This window comes from Trachemys scripta, chromosome 10 (assembly GCF_013100865.1).
Source record: "Trachemys scripta elegans isolate TJP31775 chromosome 10, CAS_Tse_1.0, whole genome shotgun sequence".
In the NCBI taxonomy this organism is placed as follows: Eukaryota; Metazoa; Chordata; order Testudines; family Emydidae; genus Trachemys; species Trachemys scripta.
This window is the reverse complement of record NC_048307.1, coordinates 62,733,969-62,756,053: the sequence shown is the minus strand read 5'-3', so window position 1 is coordinate 62,756,053 and position 22,085 is coordinate 62,733,969. Positions and strand designations below refer to the sequence as shown.

At 43.5% G+C, this 22,085-nt stretch overlaps 1 protein-coding gene across 1 annotated transcript; it reads right to left on the bottom strand.

Annotated features, from left to right (window-relative positions):
- Positions 1-353: 353 nt before the first annotated feature.
- ARPP19 (cAMP regulated phosphoprotein 19) lies at positions 354-20,091 on the bottom strand. Its single transcript, XM_034783293.1, has 3 exons — positions 19,817-20,091; positions 11,689-11,811; positions 354-4,123 (listed from the first exon to the last, which is right to left on the bottom strand). The coding sequence occupies exons 1-3, from the start codon at positions 19,859-19,861 to the stop codon at positions 3,953-3,955; spliced, it is 339 nt and encodes a 112-aa protein (XP_034639184.1). The 5' UTR covers positions 19,862-20,091; the 3' UTR covers positions 354-3,952.
- Between the last annotated feature and the right edge of the window lie 1,994 nt (positions 20,092-22,085).

Genomic DNA, 22,085 nt, shown 5'->3' with positions numbered 1-22,085 from the left:
TTTTGAGGTAAGGTTACTATCTATTGCAGTGCTGTCTTTTAGATGCAAAGTTAATTCCCACAGAAAACACCTTCGCTCGAAAATGCAAGGCATCGAAACAAGCATTTGTTAAGGAGTTAAAATTTTCAAACAGTAAGTTTTAATTGCCTATGTTAGACAAATAAGTGCTGATATATAAACATGGTAACATTAAGGTAGTTCTGTAGTCCAACATACTAGAAACTGAGGCCCAGTCATACTTTTAGTGATACAGAAGAGCAAGATTTGGGTTCTAGAAATTCTTCATAAAGATTAAGATATGTAAAATGGTTTAGGAGACAATGGTAAAGACAAGACAAATTTGCACATCACAATAAAAACTAATAAGATCAATTTATTATGTATACTATACAACGTGTATGTTTGTAAGAAGCAATTGACATTTTGTCACCTTAACTTCTTGAGTGGGTATAAAGAATATGTCCAACAAAACAGCACTCCTGGGGCCTTTGCACAAACACTGTCCTACAGTACCATGAACAATGAGGGAAGCCTTCAGTGCTATAGGTTTGGGGACATATCTTCGAAGCTGTTAATTAATCCACTTGCAACTATTTTGAATAAAATGTTGGTGCTACTTGCTAATGTATAATAAACGTACATGAGTACTACTAGCTAATCACTGCCTATCCTTAAAGGCAAGATAGGAAAGGGACTACCAGGCTACAGGGCAGATAGATCTCTGAAAAAGGTTATTTACCAAATGGCAAAACTCATATTATACATTATGTACACTAGTTTGGATAGCTTAGTTATCTTGCTAGAGTAAGATGAAGGTAGATGTAGATTAGCAGTCAAGTTTGATCTACTGTGAAGCGATTATTGGGCTTCATCATTAATGTATATAATCAAACTAGCTGTGCCTGCTGCTGAGGTTTATCAGAAGAGGTTAAGGCTCACAATCAGTCATTCCCTGGTTAGTAAAACAGTACTTCAAATATATATTTCTCATGGATCATCTATAATGGCATTTGTTACAACTTTAAGAACTGCAAGCCACTGAATGGACAAGAAGCATATGGTGTCTAATCAATGGTACAAAATAGTGAATTATAGCTGACTGAATGGAATGTTAAATTTAAGCCATTTTTACCTCCCTAAATGTCAAGACAACTCACCCGGTGAGTTACTGTGTAGCGTCACCGACAATGCACATTGAGTCACTTTCAATTGTTAGAATCTTGTTTCAGACCAAATCTTAAATCCTATCAGTAGGTCTAATTTTTCATTTGCTTTCAGTCATACATACAAAAATAAGGAAGGATTTTCACATTAGGACAGACATCTATAAAAAGAGGTTTACATCTATATATTTAGATATTTCCTTGCTATTGTGGTATGCACTTATGATTTGATAAGACCGTTCTCCTTTCCCAGATTAACTTTTTACTTATGGAAACAGGGTATCAATTTTACTGTTTATTCAGTCTGTTCCCATGAAAAATATTCACAAATTTGTTATAATCTTAATGGAAGATAAGGAAAAAGTGGACTGTAATTAGCATATCCTTAATGAATTAGTAGCAAAAAGACCTATAAAAAAGACACATAAGAAGGAACAGATTTCTTTGTGATTTGGAAATTCTCTGGGATGAGTGTCCTCCTTTGACCATAATGGGGGAGGGTCAAATAAACTGACAAGATTATGCAAATTAAACCTGCACCGATACCCTTATATCATCTAAACCTACCTTACGCATAATTAACATATCTACCGCTACATCTTTTATGAGAAGAGACCAGAATTTTCAAAATGGGTGAAGTCAATGAGAGCTGCAGGTGCTCGGTGCCTATGGAAACGATCATAGTGCATGGTCAAATAGGTCTGAGTTAAACTTAACTAAGTTTTTCCTTGTTTGTTTTCTGACCTTTTAGTTAGTCTTTGGGATGGGGCATTGAAAAGAAGAAAGATTAGTCTAATTTTTCTTCAGTGGTCATTTCCCTCACAAGCTTTTTTTTTTTTTTTGGAGGATTACAATACAGAAGATTTTTTAAATGCATATTGTAATTAGAATATTCTTTTATGAATGCTTGTGATGGGGCTGGGTTTACACAAAGGAATTGTGCTGCAGTTTTCCTTTAAGAAGTGAATGACAAAAGCAAGCTATCCAAGACTCTTGTCTTCTTAGAGAGGTGATTTTTTGGGAGGGGAAGGAAGGAACAATTCTGAACTCCTTCTTTCAAAAGAGGAACTTATAGCCTTGTTGTTAATTGGTTTTTAGGAAGCATTATAGAGCAAGCACTACATTAACTAATACCTGATCCAGCTAAAAGAGCAAGTTCTGATTCATATTGTGCCCAGGCTCAGTTAGCTTCCCGATATCATGTAATTACATTTATATTTTGGTAGCTTCCAAGTCTTACCTGCTGTATCTAGCAATTTAGGTCCCCACATGACCTGCATTGTCTACATAGAAAGTGAAATTTATCCTTATTTACCGAAATGACAAACTACAATATTATCTATCAATAGACACATCTTGTATTAATCAATAGATCACAGTGCATAATACAAGTTCCTATTCTTGGTGTTGATCAAAACCAGTTAGGGTTTGTTGTGCAACACAAAGAACTAAGATGTCCCATCAATAAGTCTATATATTATATCATCACCTTAAGAGTTCAGCAAAACAAGATTTCAAATCCTTTCAATTAAAAATGTTAAATATTCCAAATGCATTAATGCCGGTCTAATTTCTTAGTAACCCTAGTAGTTTTGAATGCTGTCATCAGGGGAACCCCTCAAGAACAGTACAGGTTTTCATACATTTATTTCCTCTATATTCCAAATATCCCACAAAGCATTTCAACTTTAAAGGCTATAGATTTAAAAGATACTGAACAGAATGGACACCTGCCTTTGAATGCCCATAGGTACATAATTCAGATTACCATATATGAACATTGGAGGTTGTTACACACACAAAAAAATACAGCTGCAAAAGCATAAGGTTAAGACCAACTCAATCAAGTGTCTATATTAAGTGTTTCATGAATCCTGGGTATACAAGTTTGTTACGTTCAGCAGCAAGATTCTGAGCACAGAATTTCAGGCTGTGACTTTCAAAGGTACAGAATCACTTGTGCTAACTGGCACATTCTGCTTTTTAAAATGTAAAATTAATAGACAATTGCAAAAGGTTGTGCAAAACTATTGTATTTACAAAAATGGCACAAGAGTGAATTCAACAGTCTATGCACATGCACACTTCATTCACATCTTCAACAAAAGTGTGTTCTACACTACAGAACTGAAAAGAATACCAGCTTCAACAGGCAGTTGTAAATAAGCACTAGGTTCACAAGAGTTACATGAGAATGGGCAAATATTGCCCAAGTAAAAGTCTATTGTTAAAGCTGAAACAGGTTTAAGGCCATTCAAGTTCAAGAGCAGATACACAAATTCATTCAGAGCCCCGGTATTGTTTTTAGACATGCTTTACCTTCTAGCAACTTGTGGTCTAAACCTCTATTTTAGAGAACAAAACAGAAATCAAACACAGAAGAAAAAGCAACACAACAGGTAGTTATTTTAAATACAAACATACTATGTTGCAATTAAGGTGAAATAAGGAAAGCAGAAACATTAAAAATTGTAAAACTTGCTATGTCACTTGCTGAAACCAGTCCTACACTAGGAAATAGGCAATATGTACATTTTCAAGTAAATTACTTTACATTGCTCTAACCAAACCTGTCCTTTTTATCAGTGCATTGTTCTCAACTAGTCCAAGTACTACACATTTTACTCTCAACAGTACTCCCTTACAATAGCAGCACACGCTACCACTACCTGCAAAGCTGTCAGTCTCAATGACTTAGTGTAAGGGGGAGGGGGGAGAAAAAAATAGTGAGGAATAACTATTCAGGAGAAAATGGGAATGAGAAGATTCATGCAGTTCAGCCATTCTAGTCAGCCAGCCAGCTTGCTAGCAACAAGAGATGGTTTCCGCTGAGGAAGGTCCTGTGGAGTGGGAATGTGATCACCAGTCACTTCTGTCTTGTCGGGAGCTGCGGTAGGAAGTTGCTTGTTCTTCATTTTTGCTTTAGCCATGTTGTAATCCCCAGAATCAAAGTATTTTTGCTAGAAGACAAAAATATTTAAGAATTGAAAAGTTTATCCAATACATGAATGAAATTACATCAGTTATTGAACCAAAGCCCATTTCAAACTTCAGAAATAGGTAACTGAGTGGGAAGATTAAAGCAGTGCTCTTAGAAAGGAGAAGAATGAAGAGTTAAAAAACAAAACTATTTTCTATCCCATTTGGGGCACAGTAGCTTTATTAAACACTCCAAAGTAAAACAGTATGTTGAGAACATTAAGACGGCAGAGTTAAGTATGGCAGGTGAAGAAACGCTGATGTTATGATTGCACATGTAACCATAGGTCTGTCCTGTTGCACACTTTGCAACTGACCATAGTTTTCAAAAGAACAGACGGCTTCATTCACTCTCAAGGACTTCAACCCAGGGCCTGAAAACCATGGTGCGCTAAGTGAACTCCATAACTCAGAATCATGTGCCTTGACAACCAAACTATCTTAGAAAGTCCAAAGGATAAAGAGTCTACTCCAGGAATCCCAGAACTGTGTTCCCCTTAAAAAAAAAAAAAAAAAAAAAAAAGCGCACCCAGCATATTTAACTAGACTTCACATTATACAGCTAAATTAGTTACAGACAATTTCACAGAAAATCCTTCCTGAGCTGCATGTACTATGGTTAAAGTTAAGATTGTCACGGTTATTTTTAGTAGAAGTCACAGATAGATACACGGGCAACAAACAAAAATTCATGGGAGCCGGTGACTTGTCTGTGACTTTACTAAAAATAACCGGGGGACAGAGCTAGGTAGGAGGGAGGAATGACAGCTGGAGTTCCATGGGGGGGGGGGGACGGGGACTGACAGGCTCCATGGGGAGGAGGGGGAAGGGGGCACACAGCCCTGCCTCCAGCAGCTGCAGCCACAGGGGAGGCATGAAGCCCTGGCTCTGGAGGCGGGCTGCAGCTGGGGGGAGTGGGGGGGCGCAGGGACACACAGTCCCGGTCCAACCCCAACCGCAGGGACACACAGCCCCGGCCACAGCCACGGAGGGAGAGGGGGGGAGAGAGAGACAGCTCTGGGAAGCCGCGGGGCAGGAGCACACGGCCCTGGCTCCAGCCCCAGCTGCAAGGCAGGGGAGCCCATGGGCTGGGTTCCAGCCCCAGCTGCAGGGCAGGAGAGCACAGTCCCACCTCCAGCCCCGGCTTCAGCCACTGACAGCTGAAGTGAAAGAAGTCACAGAGGTCTCGTAACAATCACAGAATCCGTGAGTGCCATGATTAAATCGTAGCCTTAATTATAGTCTTAGGAAAAACAAAAAACAAAACAAAACAAAACTACTGAGAAAGAGTGTGTGTGCGCGCGCATTATATATATAGGACACTGAGTCACCCCCACACCAGAATATCCCATGGTCAGGGCACTCACCTGAGAAGTAAGAGACCCAAGTTCAACTCCCTTCTCCATGTCAGGCAGCGGGGGAAATTGAGCCCAGGTCTCCCACATGCCCTAACCAAAAGGTGATAACAAGGATGCTGCCTCTTGCTATTGCATTTCTTACCCACACAAAAACCCAACAACACACAGCAGCTTCAGTATCTAACTCGAAGAGAGAGATCATGGCTGTACATCCCAAGTGGAGCTGGCTGCCTCCCTCCAGCCCAGACTTGTGCACCTAACCCTCGTTGAGGAATGGAACTTAGGCACTGGCATTTCCTACTGGCCGGTTTAGGCAGCTCCCCACTCAGTGTGGTGGTTTGCGCTAGTCCCATTCTTAGACACCTAACTCTCCCCATCCATTGTAGGGAGTCCAAGCATCTAACTCAGGGTTGTAAATGCCACTAGGGCACCTAAATCCCTTTGTAAATCTAGCCCTAAGTGTCTTTGTGATCCCCCCCATAATACTAGTTTTCGCTCTTACATTTCTGTAACAGAAAAGGACAGTGTAGAGTTTACTAGGTTTATGGAAGGGGCGGTGTTCTTTGTTTTTGGCCAAACGAAAGTGGTGTCAGAGAGGAAGCAAAATGGACATAGAAGAAAACTGCCTCCTGAAGACTTTTGGCAGACTGTAGAAACAATTGCTTCAAAACTGATCCACTGTACCACATGAACAGAAGTCATAATATGCAATGCCATATTTTAGCCCTCTGTATCAATGGGCTAACAATGACTATGGAAATGTAAACATGTGCCCCATCCTCCAAAATCTAATTACTAACAAAAATTTGCTTTATTTCCAAAGACAATTCAATTTAAGTGTCTTTCCACGCTGCATATTAAAAGAACGAGTGAATAAAGAAGTGATTATAAAGTGAAACCCGCTACACACAGAACACTAATGCAGAGAATATTGAAAAAAAAAAAAGCCAGTAAAATAAAACAGTAAATAAAACAAATTTGACAATTAAAATTCAGAAGTGTGATTTAAGTTGTTAGTGTCCCTTTAAAAGTGAGACATGTAGATGGTTCAAGTCTACCAGAAGTGTCAATACATTACAAGACTGTTCTTCCCAAATATTCATTGGCTGTATAAGGATGGTCTTTGTTTTACTTATAAAACAGACAGCTGGGAGTGGAGAGAATCTGCAATGTCAACCCCTTTTCTCAGTCCGGTTACATTTTGAAGACTCTGCAAAGAAAAAGCTAGAGATTTACAACTTTGATATTTAAACCACAATTTGAGACCTAATTTTATAGTGGCTGGAGCAAGCAAACCAAATTTTACTGCTACCCACTAGGTCTCAGCTAATGGTGTTTAGTAAACTAAACTTTTCATCTTTTTCTGGCTTTATTTTTTGATGCAAAGTGTCAGACATAATTCAGGAGCCTGCTGTCCCATTCACGGCATATATTGTAAAGGAGATTCTCTACTTCAGCCCCAGATTTGCGAGTTTTGAGGCTTATGTGACTATTTTTAGGTTATACAAGGAGGCCAAAAATCAGACTTAAAATTAAGCTTCTTGTAACGGAGAAAGTATTCCTCTATAATCCATATCACCTCTGGAACGGATTACCCTATTTATAGGTTTATAAATTCAAGTCAGTTGGAAGTTAAATACTGTAGAACATGTAACTCACTAGTTAAGTGTTTAATACAGAGAACACATTACACCCATTCTCAGTGTTCTGTATTAACTACTAATTCATTTCTAGGAGAAGTTTAAGGTACTGTTTTCAACTGTGAAGCCCTGAACGGCTTGAGCCCTTGACTGCCTCTCCATTAAGTCTGATAGCAGCTGCAATATACAGTGCCTGAGCTAACAGCCCCTGAATTAACTGGGAAGGGCTGGTGACAGGGGGCTCTGGAATTTGCATCCCGACCTTGGATTGCCAATGCATTACAGTCACCAAATCTGTGTTTTCCCCGAGTCTTAGGCCAGGTCTACACTTTGAAGTTAACTGGAAAACCCTCCTAGTGCAGCCTTTTTGCCAGTCCAACATATACCAGTTCCTTAAGTGAAATAAACTATAACCAGCAAAAGCATATCGACCATAACTTCCTTCATACTGCAACATTATATTTAACCGCAGTGAATAGTTCAAGAGATACATGAGCACATATTTAGATATTCTGTTTAAAAACAAATGTTTTCTCTGAGCGTAATAACTGAATGAACATGTTAATTGTACTCTAACAATCATACAAAAACCCCAACAATTCAGATTCTGTGAGGATAATCCAGGAACACACCTCTGTGCACTTACCTTACATCTATGGATTGCACAGATGAACTATAATAATGTGGTTAACCGTTCCCAATTCAGCCTCATTTATACTGGCTTCATCTACTGGGCAAGATCCTGACCCTACTCTGGCTGATCTGTGCTGCTCCAACAGCAAAGCACCAAAAAGCGATCTTAGCTGCTACCTGAGAATTCCACTCATGTGGCAAAGGACTACAGGAAAAAAGGACATTCAGGAAGTTGCTGTCACAGAGTCACCAGGGCGATGCTCTGGAACTACTCCGGACGAAGCCAGCCAGGACTCTTGGGGGAGCATGTGTCCTCTCTCTGAGCATACTGTCTCCAGGGCAAGAAGCTTACACAGCTTAAACCTTCCTGGGTCTGACCTCGGAGCATTCAGCATCCCCTTCCACACTGTGCACTTCCTGCAGTGAGTCCGCCCGGGCAGGCCTCCTGGGGAAGCCAGAGGGCCCTGCACCCTAACTACGTAGTCAAACGTGACTCTCCGCCAGCCGGTAAAACAGAAGGTTTATTAGTCGACAGGAACACAGCATAGGACAGAACTTGTTAGCACAGAAATCAGTGACTTTCAGCCAAGTCCATCTTGTGGGGGAAGGGAGCCCAGACCCAGGGCTCTGGCCCTCCCCCTGTGGCCCAAGCCAGCGGAGACTGACTCGTTTCCAGCTGCCTGACCCCTGCCCTGCCCATTGCTCCTCCTCCAGCCTTTGTCTCGCTTCCCAGGCCAAGAGTCATCTGGTCGCATCCCCCTCCTGGGTCTCAGGTTCCGAAGGGGCGGTCATAGCATCCGTGCAGGCAGCTAGAGCAGCCCCCACAAAAGTCACACACTCTTATTCCCACCACCTAGACATTGGTGCAATATACAGGGAAACTGAGGCACACACAGCATTCATGCAAATCAATAAGACTCTCTCAGGCTCACATACAACATAACAAGGGAAAATCCCCACTACGTCACAGCTGCTACCTCCCACCAATTTTGGGGGGCCATTAACTGCCAACAAAACTTTGCATTGGCTGATAGGTGGGGGATTAAAGATGGCTTGAAGTCACTTTCATATGCCCCTCCCAGTTGAGTAGCACAATAAACAGTAAAAGCTAGGATGCTAGAGATCTAAAGGTGTATGTACTTGCAGGGGTTGCAGAAGGTTGCACAACACCTGGCATACCATGACTGCTCATCTAATCACAGAGGACACTTTACATAGTGCCTTTCACACAAACATACTGAACAGTTTACAGATGGGTAAATGAAAGCACAAAATAGATGAGACACTTGCCCATGTAAAAAACAAAAACAAATCACTGGCTGAGTTTGGAACAGAACAAAAGGGCTGACTCATTCCATACTACTCTATCCATTAGAGCACTTCTCTACAGGCTGGGGTATACATTTATGACTACAATACTTGTGATGTCCACAGTACATTGGCCCAAATTTCAATGAACCATTATGGTCTTCATGTAGTTAGTCAGAATTTGGGTGAATATATTTTAAGAGCAGCCACTAATTTTGGCAATCCTAAAACAGGAAGGATGGAATAAGAGCAGTGCAAAGCACCTGTAGCAGGGACTGGGTTCTGACCCTAAATGTTTACCGCAATGGAATGATGGTTGATTTTATGAAAGTACTGTTAGGCAACAAGGGGCCACCTTTTGAATTTAGTCTTCTCAAAAAGTCTGAATGAGCCATCGAAGCTGTATTCAGTTACAGTGCCAGACTGTTAGTGTTTGTTTTGTGGGCATGATCTTTGAACAAACATTTCCCATGGCTTTTACTGCTTGTGACATTATCTGATTAAAACAGGACCACTGGTTTTCAAACTTTTTTCCTGGCAACCCAGTTGAAGAAAAATTGTTGATGACTGCGACCCAACGGAGCTGGGGATGAACAGTTTGGGGTGTGGAAGGGGTTCAAGGCTGGGGCAGAGGGTTGGGGTGCGGGGGGTGAGGGCTGTGGGGTGGGGCCTTGTGCGGGAAGGGGCTCTGGGCTGAGGGGTTTGGGATGCAGGAGGGGGCTCTGGGTTTGGGGGGCTCAGGGCTGTGGCAGGGGGGTGGGGTGCGGGAGGGGATCAGGGCTCTGGGCTGGGGCCTGGGATGAGGGGTTTGAGGTGCGGGGTTACCTCCAGCAGCTCCCGGTCAGCGGCGCAGCCGGGGTGCAGAGGTAGGCTTCCTGATTGTCCTGGCACCGTGGACCACGCTGCATCCCGGAATCTGCCAGCAGCAGGTCCAGCTCCTAGGTGGAGACATGCAAGCAGCTCTTGCCTGCAGGCACCATCCTGGCCAACGGTAGTGCGGAGCCGGTGCCCCGTGACCCCTGCATCTATGAGCCAGACCTGCTGCTGGCCGCTTCTGGGGCACAGCGCGGTGTCGGAAAAGGTAGGGACTAGCCTGCCTTAGCCGGGCAGCACTGCCGATAGGACTTCTAAAGGCCCGGTCGGTGGTGCTGACCAGAGCTGCTGCGACCCAGTCCCTTCCATTCTGTGACCCAGTTCTGGATCACAACCCAGTTTGAAAACCACTGATATAATCATTATTGAAGCCACTGTTATACATTTGCAACAAATCTTGTACAAAAGTTGTCAAGTGAGGCGTCTATGAAAAGGTTATGAGTTGCTGGTTATGCTTATGCATGTATCATTTTTCTATTTGAAGTTATGAGTATTGGCTCTATACCTGTATTTCAAACGTTTGCTCCTGGGGTAATTAACAAGGGAGTTAGCCAACACATCTTGGAGGGACTGTTCAAATTGAGTGGCCCATCAAAAGGACACTTAACTTACAATGGACCATGGGAGATGCCCATCTACACTGAGCGGACTGTCCTGTAAACATGCTGTCCGGAGTATAGGTAATGGCTTCCTGCAATGACAGAGTGAAACTGGGCAGGGACCTGTGACTTGACCATGTGACTCCAAACTCCCATCTTTTACCTGTAATTTTCCACTAGCTGTGCTGAGGTTTTTTTTTTTTTTTTTTTTTTTTTTTTTGAAACAATGGGTTTCCCTCCATATGGCAGAGGATATAAAAGGCCCTGAAAACCCCTCCGTTTTGCCTCTATCACGCTCCAGCCTCTTTCCTGCCCAAGCCTCTGGACTATGAACTTATCCTAATTGGAGCATTCTAACCAATGGACTGAGGACCTTACCATGATTTGGAAGCAGCCAGAGACTTGACTTAAGCCAGCAGTTTATTCCATCACTGCTACAAGCCTGAACCAAGAACTTTGCAATTACTGTATGTATTTGATTCCTTTAACCAATTTTAACTCTCATCTTTCTTTCTTTTTCTATAAATAAACCTTTAGATACTAAAGGATTGGCATCAGCATGATTTTTGGGTAAGATCTGAGTTATATTTTGACCTGGGTGTGTGGCTGGTCCTTTGGGATCAGAAGAACCTTTTATTTGATGAGACTGGTTGTAAAGAACTACTCATCTCTAAATCCAGTGTTTTTGGTGGTAGTACAAGGACTGGGATGCCCAAGGAAACTGCTTTTATGACTTCTTGTTAGCCAGTGTGGTGAAACAGAAGTTTACTTTTGTTGCTGGTCTGGTATATGGGAGATTAGCCACCAATCTTAGGGTGTACCTGCCCTATTTTCTCAGCAGTTCGTCCTAAATTTGGCATCCTCATTTGTGACCGACTTAGGCATGGTTACACTGCTATAGTGTAAAAAGTTACTGACTTCAAAAAATAACATTAAAAGATTTTGAACACTGCCTGGCTTTAGTCTAGAGTAAGAGTACAGAGCATTACTCTCTGGCTCAACAAAAAACCTTTGCAGCATGTATGCGTTATCTGCATAAGTATGGTGGGGCGGGGGGAGTCACAGCAATAACCATTCTACATTTACTTTTCCATGCTATGTGCTTGTATCAATCAATTTATAAAACAGAACTCACTCCTTTCTGAAGCCTCTTCCTCAAGAAATCTGAACCCCCAGGCTTTTGGCCTAGATGAGGATATCTTGCTTTCAATTTTGCTTCTTCAACTTTTTCTGGACTGATCACCTTATCTTCCATTTCCTGAAACATATGCAATTAAAAAAATTATTTCTATAAATACCTATGTCAGAACTCCCCCACTAAGTAATTCAATAGCACACTGATCCATGTTAGCCATCTGATGCCACAAACTATTAGAGGGGATTTGACTAGACACTGTTCAGCATTTTTCCAAGAGCGTGATCGCAGCAACGATAGTGTCCCCCTTCCATCATTAAATATACAATATAAATTAAATACATCTCGCAGGACTCCAATTTTACAAATAGCTGATAACACTGTATCAGCCAATATATTCAATTTCATACAGCAAGCTTAATTTCTCAATCCAAAATTGGTGGTACAAAAACTTTTGAAGTCTATATAAGTGCCAGTGGGACTTTTTCCAAGTATCCCTACTGCATCCTACTTAACGCTGCACAAGAAAAGATCTGTGTAGACGTTAGTTTGTGATGAGACTCCTCTTTCCTGACTGTACTATAGCTATGGAGTATTAGCATCACCCCACACTGCATACAAATATCAGAATAGTACAGCTCTGAAACCTTACCTGCCATTGTAGATACTAGCCTTTTATGGAACTCTAATGAATCTATAAGTAGTTTGATATACATTCTAACAGATTTCAACAGGCTGATACAGTACAAGTTTAAGACTGAGTAATGTCCATCGCACGGATGGAACAGACTGATGCATACCACAGCTCAAGTGATTCAACATTTTAAAGATCTCTACTCTACAGACAAGAATTTATGGCCTCTTGTTTTTCAACATCACCCTCTACTTTGGTTATTTGCTCGTACTGTATGTGTATATGAAAGAGCACGTGCATATCTTCCATAAGCAGGAAATCATTACCAGACCATTCATTTTCAGAAACAAGTATTTTCTTCTATTCAATACTGTTATGTTGATATTACTTTCCAATGCAGAGGCCAAGCTTAGACTACTGCTACTCAACCATGGCAAGTTTTTGGGGAGGCCCTTTTGATTTAGGCTGGTTGCTGCTGCTTTTAATCTATAAGGCTGGCTAAATGCTCCTCTTGTGAAAATGAAGACATGGCAAGACTTTTGGACAAGTAAAGGGAGGAGAACTCTCATTGAGATTGTCACCCAACTGCATCCAGCTCATCTTTGAATGTTACCATAATTAACGCCTTTCCCTGGTATCATCCTTCCCCTTGTTACCTCTTTGGAAAGCCTGAGGATTTATCACATGAAATATTTTTCTGTACAGACAACTCAACAGTGGAGAATTGTGAGACACTCCCAACTTAAATATACTGGAGAACTAGATTACACAATTACATTCAGTTCAGTTTGTTAAGATTGTGCAAAAAGACTGAACTTCCTCACATACTGATGGGCTCCGAATTTGCAGGATCTTGTGAGGAAGGACTTTGGAATCTTCACAGAAAATTCAATGACAGCATAGGCACACCATGCAGGAGCACTTGAACCAGTCTATTTCAATACATTAATGAACAAGAAAGCAGCCAGTTGGTAAATAGACTTGATAGGTCTTTCATATCTATCTAATCCACCTCTCTGCCAAGGCAATGTTGTACCCTCCAGTACATTTTTTTGTTTTGTCTAGTTTTAACAGTCCCACGAAGTTGCATTTAACAGTAAATGGTATCTCATTTAGAGGTTGTACTAATCAAGATATCTTTTCACATACAAAGATTACTTCCAACAACAGTACTGTGACGCTGACAGATCAGCTCAGGCCAGAGCTATAGACCAATTCACTTGTGTGTGAATATCAAAGGATTTAAATGTAGTAGTATATATTCAAGGAAATTCACTTGTGAGTTAACAGAGATCAAAGGAGATGTTAATTGTATTGTTTTCGCCTGTCTATATCCTGTTGCTTACTATTACATTACATTTACATTATACATGCCTGGTCATTAAATAACCCTAGATCAAATTATGTGTTAATGAAGTATATTCAGGTGTTAGAACTTCATGAAAACTAATGGAATGTTACTTGTATTGTTTTCATTTATCTATTCATATTATAATGTAATAGCAGGCATTCACATTATGCATCCTACTCCTGGGGGAATTCTGCACCACTGTGCACTGCAGAATTTTGCAGAAATTAATGTGTGCGCAGAATTTCCTTTCCCCCCACAGAAATGGGCTGCAGTGCTGCTGGCCACCACTAGGGACCACTTGACTTGGCAGAGCCCACTTCACACATAGAAGAGACAGCTGGGGCGGACCTACAGGGTTCCCAGCAGCTGCAGTTCCCAGCATGCCCGGAGGGAAGGAGGTGGTGGTGCACAGGAAACTCCCCACAAGCCTGGGACTGAGCATCAGGCTGTTTCTCCCTCTGGATCCCTGGGCTCTGAGGGGTACGGGGTGGGTGTCTGGGCTGGGGGAAGCCCGCAGCTGAGATCTGTGTGTGTGGGTAAGGGGGGGGGGCCTGCAGCTGGGCTCTGGGGGAGTGGGTGGGTGTCTGGGCAAGGGGGGGGGCCTCTCCGGCTGGGCTCTAGGGGATGTGTGAAGGGGTTGCGGGTATCTGGGCCAAGAGGGCCCTGCAGCTGGTCTCTGGGGGTAGGGGTTGTGGCTGTCTGGCCTCCCAGCTGGGCTCGGCAAGGGGTGGGGGGGAGGAGGGAGAGAAACAGGAACTGGTTGTCACGGGGGTTTCTTTAACTCTCTACTCCTGGGGAAATTCTTTGTGTGTCTGTATTGTCACAGACATACTTGCTGAAAGGTATTTTGAAATAAATTACGAAAATGAAAACTGATGTGATTATGTAGTATTATTTTTGACAAATAAAAAAAATTTTTTTTTTTGGCACAGAATTCTCCCAAGAGTAATATTCCTGTAAGTGGAAATGCTAAATCAAAGCAATTGGCCATTATGTGAGTAAAAACAATTATCAAATTGTTGTACGGAGAAGAAGCTATAAGTACTGATTCAAAGGAAGATCCTTAATCTCTGGACTGTTTAGATTCTAACAGGGTAGAACAACTGAACAAAAAGATGGAGAGCCCTAGAGTTATTCTGGGTAGCCCTGAAAAGACTTTGGGGCACTGGCAGATTACTACATCTCTGCTATCATTTTGGATTTACAAACTTTGACTCACAGGTTAATGTATTTTACCTGCTTTAACCTCTCAAAAACTCATTTCTTTTTCTTAGCTAATAAACCTTTAGTTAGTTTATTAGAGAACTGGCTGACAGCGTTGTCTTTGGTGTGAGATCCAGAGTACGCACTGATCTGGGGGCAAGCGACTCGTCGTTTGGGACTGGGTGGTGTGATTTTTGGTTTGTGAAACCATTATCTCAAAGTTCAGTTTGTCTGGGTGGCAAGATGGGCTGGAGAGGCTAAGGGGACGCCCTGGTAATACTGATATAGTGATTCAGGAGTTCACATTTGTTACTGGCTTGGTGAAATCTAATTATAGAATATACCAGGTTGGAGTGCCTGCGCTGTTTTCTGACAGTCCGACCTAAGACTGGAACTAACAGTTGTGAGCCAGTCCAGACAGCATGACAAGTGCCTTCTATCAGAGAGAGAGTGTGAGTGGACAGACAGAAGTGTGATACCCAACTGAACACAATACCATCACTGTATACAAAACTATGCGTTTTCCCAGGAAATCTTCCATGCAAGTTCTGACAGCTAATAGCTTGTGAGTCCTGGTTATTATAGCTATAGATTGTTGATGTTTGGTAAATGTGCCCCCTCACACAGCACCTTTACTCAATTTAGAGCCAGAAAAGACAGAACATTTAAGACAAATTTGACATTTAAGACAATATGCACATAAATATCTCCATACAGTGGCATTAATAAATGAGGCCCAACATCCAACATCTTACATAAATACACTGTCTTGCTGTCTCTTAAAGGAAACTCAGCTTGTGTTAGTTTACATGTTGACAAGCTAGCATATTACTATGAAGTCAAAAATACTATAGAATTTGCATTTATGCTATTGTAGCAAAACTAATTAAGTGTATTAATACCTGAACAGGATGCAGAATATGGTTGTCTATTACTGATTAGAACAGTGGAAACCCATAAATCAATGGCATTAGTGAATTCTAGAACAGGATACATTCTCTAGAGACGTTACAAAAAGCAAAATCCAGACAGATCTTTGACAACTTATTTGGGGGAAGGCCATGTACAACTGACACGTTTCTATACTAGGCAGCCATAAGGAAGCATGCAAACCCTCTAAAGGAATTAATTCTACAACTCTTCATTAAGTAGGATAAACCAGGATGGCTGACATACAATGAATTGTGAGGGCTTGTCTACACTTACCCAGGGAATCAATGAGTGATGCATCGGCGGTCGATTTAGCAGGTCTAGTGAAGTCCTGCTAAATCAACCACAGATCGCTCTCCCGTCGACTCCTGTACTCCACCAGATTGAGAAGAGTAAAGGGAGTTGACAAGAGAGCATCTCCTGTCAACATCGCGTATTGTGGACCCAGCGGTAAGTAGATCTAAGCTACGCAATTTGAGTTACATGAATAGCATAACTCAAGTCGACGTAGCTTAGATAGACTTTTCTCTATAGTGTAGACACGGCCTCAGACAATGAAAATTTGGAGCAGAGATGAGAATGCATAGGGAGAATGTCCCCTACCAGGCCAAAAAAAAAAAATCTAAATATGTAGCTGTACAGTTTCTTCTAATAAATTATATGACTCAAAGAAGTAACTATCAGTTCTTAAACTATAGTCTGCTCAATGGGAATACCAGAAAAAACATCAAGGAGAGTGCTCCAAAGGGAGATTTTACAAAAATAAGGATCTGAAGATCAATAAATTGAATCCAAGATGAACTGCTGTGGCAAAAGCAAATATTCAAACAGGAGTAAACTACAGCTTCTCAGGAGAGGCTTCTTGGACATATGAAGCTCTGAGGCTAGACAAAATGAACTGACAAAGCCCATTATCATTCTTTGGCACATGACCGGTATTTTGTGATAGGGAACTCCCCTTCCCTCCCCCCGCAAATTTTACACCAAATACAAGAAACTGGTCTGGCTGTATCTGAAGTTTCAATTTATTTTCAGCCCTTATTTAACATTTTTTATTCCTCTATTCTAACAAGCATACAGTAAAGGTTTCTAAAACCTAACTCTTTCAACTAGAAAAAACTTCTGATGATTTAACAACCCCTGCCCAGTCCAGATTCATTATCAGGCTATATCGAAATATAAGAGTTATTTGAAAGTCAGATTTTCACAGAAGACACTGTTGCAAAATAAAAAGTTTATAATCTAAAGAGTTGTCCGAGTTTCAGTTCTAAGTGGTTACTGAATCAGGGTTTATTTCTGTGCTTCCAGAGCTTTGTAGGATTTTTTTCTCTGGGTGCATAACTTTAGTAAGTGATACAGAGATACAGTACTAGTTCTAGACTGGATTATCAAAATGTTATTGTATTAGAACAGTGACATTTTCCCAGGCAAAACGTTGCTAAATCTTTCAAGCAATATTTCTCATTTCCTGTTACAAAAGACAGCATTTGATTTGCCCTGTGGAAATACTGGTTGTGACTGTGCAAACTGCTTTCCTGTCTTGTCAAAGGGTTCCTGCGTTTGTTCTTGGCACATAAAACCAGTGAGAGACTGAACATCAAAGATGTGACAATACACACAGATTTTAAAGCAAGTAACCCTGAAAAAGTTGTTAATTTACTATTAGTTGACAATGGGAAGAGGACAGGGCAAGATGTTCCCAGCTCCCAAATGAAACAACTTGAGGGTGCACCAATTAAACTACCAGTCAATAAAATCTAGTATGCAGTTTATTAAATGTTTTTAATTCCATTAATACAACTTTGTAACAATTACATACAACATCCTAACAGGATGCAAATAAAATTCGAGTTCAATTTTTATAATTCAAAGTTTGTTCTTTTAAATTTCTTTGACTTGGACTGTTGGACTGTTAAACTAGATTGGGTCTGTTTCAAATCAATTTCATAGTGGAACTACAGCACCAGAACAGTGATCCAGTGTTTGGTTTAAAAAAAAAAAAAAAAAATTTCCATTAAGTATTTAAACTTTGAAGACTTCATATTGATATTTGGTTAATATCATAAAGTTTTCAGCCTGTATCAATTGCTTGAACTAGAATTCTAAAAAAGAAATAATATAAGCTATATCATTGCATAATTTAGTATTAAGAATACTCACATATACAGAGCTATTCTGATAGCGATGCATAGTCCGAAATATGTGTTTTACTACATTTTGGATAGCAACACTGTCCCGTCAATAGTTTTTCCACAAATATTTTCCAACCTTAATAACATTAAGCTATTGAACACAGAAAATTGTACTTGTTTTAGGAAGTTTGAACTAGTGAGGTCTTCATTAAGACATTTCAATCAGCCAACATTAGCCCCAAACCCTTTCTACCTGTACAGCTAGTTCAGGTCAAACACAAGAAAATAGGTGGATGACGGCAGAGCTTTAGGCCATGTCTACACTAGAGAGCTTACAATGGCAAAGCTGTACCCATGCAGCTGTGCCACTTAAAGGTCTTCCATGTAGCTGCTCTATGCCAATGAGAGAGAGCTTTCCCATTGGCATAATTAAACTACCCCCAATGAGCGGTAGTAGCTATGCTGGTGGGAGAACGTTCCCTGCTGACATAGGGATGTCCACACTGACACGTCTGTCAGTGTAACTAATGTTGCTCAGGGGTGTGCTTTTTTCACACCCCTAAGCGAAGTAAGTTATACCAACAAAAGTGCTAATGTAGACATATATTTGCTCTCTTAAGGTTATCACCTAAATTTAGACTGTTTGGGGTAAAAAGTTACAGCACTTCAGCACAACAGAAGTGATTTCATAACTTAAGTCCATTTAGGAAGACAAAAAGAAAAAAACCCACACGTAATGTTTGCAACACAAGACCATATAGCAGTAATACAAGCCTAAAAATAAGAGACCTTTTTGTAGTCCAAATCAAGGGGAAAAAAAAGTGAAGACAGCATAAAGCTAGGGAAGCTAGATTCCAGTTTTCAAACTTCAAGATGCTATAAGTAACAGAAGTAATGTTTTAAAGTTGGCCAATGATTTCTTTTAAAATGGCCACTTTCAATGATGACAGGTCATAAGTATGGTACAGCAGTTTTGTTTTTGATGCTGGTAAAATACCAGAAATTGGGATGCTGGTAAAATGGTGGATAGTTTCCTACACCAAGGCTGCACATGAAGACGTTGGACCCCTAGAGCATAGACGACTACAGAGACTAGTTGGGGGAAGAGAGAAAGGCCCTGGGAGTAATGAGGAGAGGGAAAATGATCATTCCCTGCAGCCCAAGGCATATTACTAGTTTATTGGTCAGAAGAATTAAATTCCTCCTTGTGAAACAATGTGCAAGGGTCAAAATCTTAGCGTTTTTCACCTCTCAGCCATGGTTAAGCTATGGAGCCGGGGGCCTGCAACCACCCTGCCCCGCTTACAGTCACGCATCCCAACTGCCCGCAGCCAGCAACACCCCCCGGGACACAGAGCTCAACACAGGTACAAGCGCCCTGAGCCTGCAATGGGCCGCAGCGCTTCAATGCAGGAGCCGGGGGCCGCGCGCCACTCCACCCTTCCTGCGGGGAAGCAGCCACCGAGCTGCGAGCTCGCGTACACCCGCTCCCGGGGCGCCTCCCCAGCCAGGCTCGGCGGCGGCAACGCGCCACACTGAGACAATCCCCGTCCCGCAAGGAACCCGGCCTGCTGCGCGGCAGCGGCCAGCGCGCGTAGGGGGCTCCCCTCAGTCCCTGGCCAGGAGCAAAGCGGGGCCTCCGCGCGGGCAGAGCCGAAGGGCAGCTCAGGCCCGGGGCACCGCGCCCCGATAGAATCAGCGGCCCCCGCAGGCCGGGAAAGGGGAGCGTCAGCCGCCACAGACGAAGCACGCTGCTGAGCCAGCCAAGACGCAGCTGACCCGGCGCCGGGCCCCGAGGGCGGCCGGAACCGACACAGCTCCGGAGTGAGTGGCCGCCCTCCCCCACGTGCCCTGAGGAGGCACGACCCGGCCGCCCACCTTCTGCTCCTCTGCCGAGGCGGGCTCCGGGCTCTCGGCGGACATAGCACCCCCAGCAGCAGCTGCTAGAGAAGGCGACGGCAGGAAGTGGGAAAGCACAGCCGCCTCCGTCCTTCGCTACCACCACCGGACCGCGCACCGATCGCCTCCCGCACAAGATGGCCGCCACGCTTACGACGGCGAGCCGGCGGGATCAGACTTCCTCCGCTCTCACTCTCCCCAGCAACTCAGCCAACCCGCTGCTTAATCCCGCGGCACGAGAGAGCGAATAAGCAGAAAAGAACTTTCCAACTTCCGCATCTCTCTACCTCGACTTCCGCCTTTTAACGTCATATCCGTCCCCCTCTGCAGATGTATAGTGGGAGTTGTAGTATAGTCTTTTGTCTTGGCCTAGTCTAATCTTTAGGGTGGCTACTACTCCCTGATTATTCCATTTCAAGAGGAGAGAGCAAGGTGGACCTATATTAAAACGGCATACTAGCTAGGGTGATCATATTTCCCAAAGGGAAAATGGGACACTGCATGGGGCTGGCCCAAGCCACTTGCTAAGGTTGCCAGGCATCTGGGTTTCGACCGGAATGCCCGGTTGAAAAGGGACCTTGGTGGCTCCGGTCGGCACTACTGACCCGGCTGTTAAAAGTCCGGTCGGTAGCGCAGTGGGGGCCTGGAACTAAAGGCCTCTAGGCACATGGGTATCCAGGGAAGCTCGGAATGCCAGTTCTGCAGCTCCCATTGGTCAGGAACCCTACTGTGTGCCCAAGCCCTACCCCCTCACCCCCTCCACCACACATGGGGCTAACCCAAGTTGCTGGCACGAGCCCTGCCGCCCTCACACACAGGGCTCTCATTGAAGCTCTGCCTGGTCCCCTGTGGGGCTGGTATTGCCCCTCATCTGAGCCCTGCCTCTCCCACTCCCCCACCAACGTGGCTGGCATTGCTGCTCCCCGAGCCCTGCCTGCCCCCTACTTTTGCCAAAAAAGTCAGGACGGCCAGGACAGGCTAAAAATGGGAGTGTTTTGGCCAAAATGTGATGTATGTTCACCCTAGGGTTACCATACGTCCGGTTTTTCCCAGACATGTCCGGCTTTTCGGCACTCAAACCCCCGTCCGGGGGGAATTGCCAAAAAGCCGAACATGTCCGGGAAAATGCCGGCCAGGCACTTCCCCTCCCATGGCAGCTCTGCTCCGCTCCTCCCCTGACTCTTCGGGTCTGTTTAAGAGCCGAGCTGCCCGAGCGCGATGGGCTTCAGGCAGCTCCCTTGCCTCCGGACCCCAGCCGCCGGCCGGGCACTTCCCCTCCCGGGCTCCGGCAGTGCAGGGTCCGGAGGCATGGGGGCTACCCGAAGCCGGTAGCGCTACCGGCTTCATGGTTTGCCGGGCAGCCTCCAGACCCTGCGCCCCCGGCTGGGCGCTTCCCCTCCCGGGCTCCAGCTGTGCTGGGGAAGCGCCGGCTGGGGGCACAGGGTCTGGGGGCTGCCCGGCAAACTGTGAAGCCGGTAGCGCTCGGGCAACCCTTTCTGCGTGGCTGGGAGTGGGAGGGAGGAGGGGTGGAGTTAGGGCAGGGAAGGGGTGGAGTTGGGGCAGGGCTGGGAGGAGGGGGCGGAGTTAGGGCAGGGAAGGGGCAGAGTTGGGGCAGGGCTGGGGGTGGGAAATGGGCGGAGCCAGGACCCCATGGAAGGTCCTCTTTTTTTATTTGTTAAGTATGGTAACCCTAGTTCACCCTAATCCTAGCACTTTGCCTGCAGTGACAACAGCTCTCAGCATGAGAGGAGGCCTCTGCTCAGGTTAATTGGTGTGGTTCAATTTCTACAGGTCACACCCTTGTTCTAAAAATGAGGATGGACTACCAGAGAGAGACCACCACAGTAAATGCTGCTGTTACACTGATTATATTGTAAACACATATACTTTCCACAGACCATGGCCGATTATTGGTGTATTTGCATTTCTGCTAACAGATGTGCTAGTTAAGTATCAGGGGGTAGCCGTGTTAGTCTGTATCTACAAAAACAACAAGGAGTCTGGTGGCAACTTAAAGACTAACAGATTTATTTGGGCATAAGCTTTCATGGGATGCATCTGAAGAAGTGAGGTTTTTACCCACAAAAGCTTATGCCCAAATAAATCTGTAAGTCTTTAGGTGCCACCAGATGTGCTAGTTATCAGGATAGAGCACATGGAGTGAGCTAAGATGTTTGTGTGATATGGCACAGAGAGCATTGCATACATCTTGAGAGTGGGAGAAAACTGAGGCTGAAAGCACTTTTAT

What these genes read in the sequence shown, in the direction of transcription:
- ARPP19 (XM_034783293.1), bottom strand. Translation starts at nt 19,861, where the DNA reads ATGTCCGCCGAGAGCCCGGAGCCCGCCTCGGCAGAGGAGCAGAAG. An exon ending in CCTCGGCAGAGGAGCAGAAG is followed by an intron (nt 11,812 to 19,816) that starts GTGGGCGGCCGG and finishes CATATGTTTCAG; the next exon opens with GAAATGGAAGATAAGGTGAT. An exon ending in GGAAGAGGCTTCAGAAAGGA is followed by an intron (nt 4,124 to 11,688) that starts GTGAGTTCTGTT and finishes TTTGTCTTCTAG; the next exon opens with CAAAAATACTTTGATTCTGG.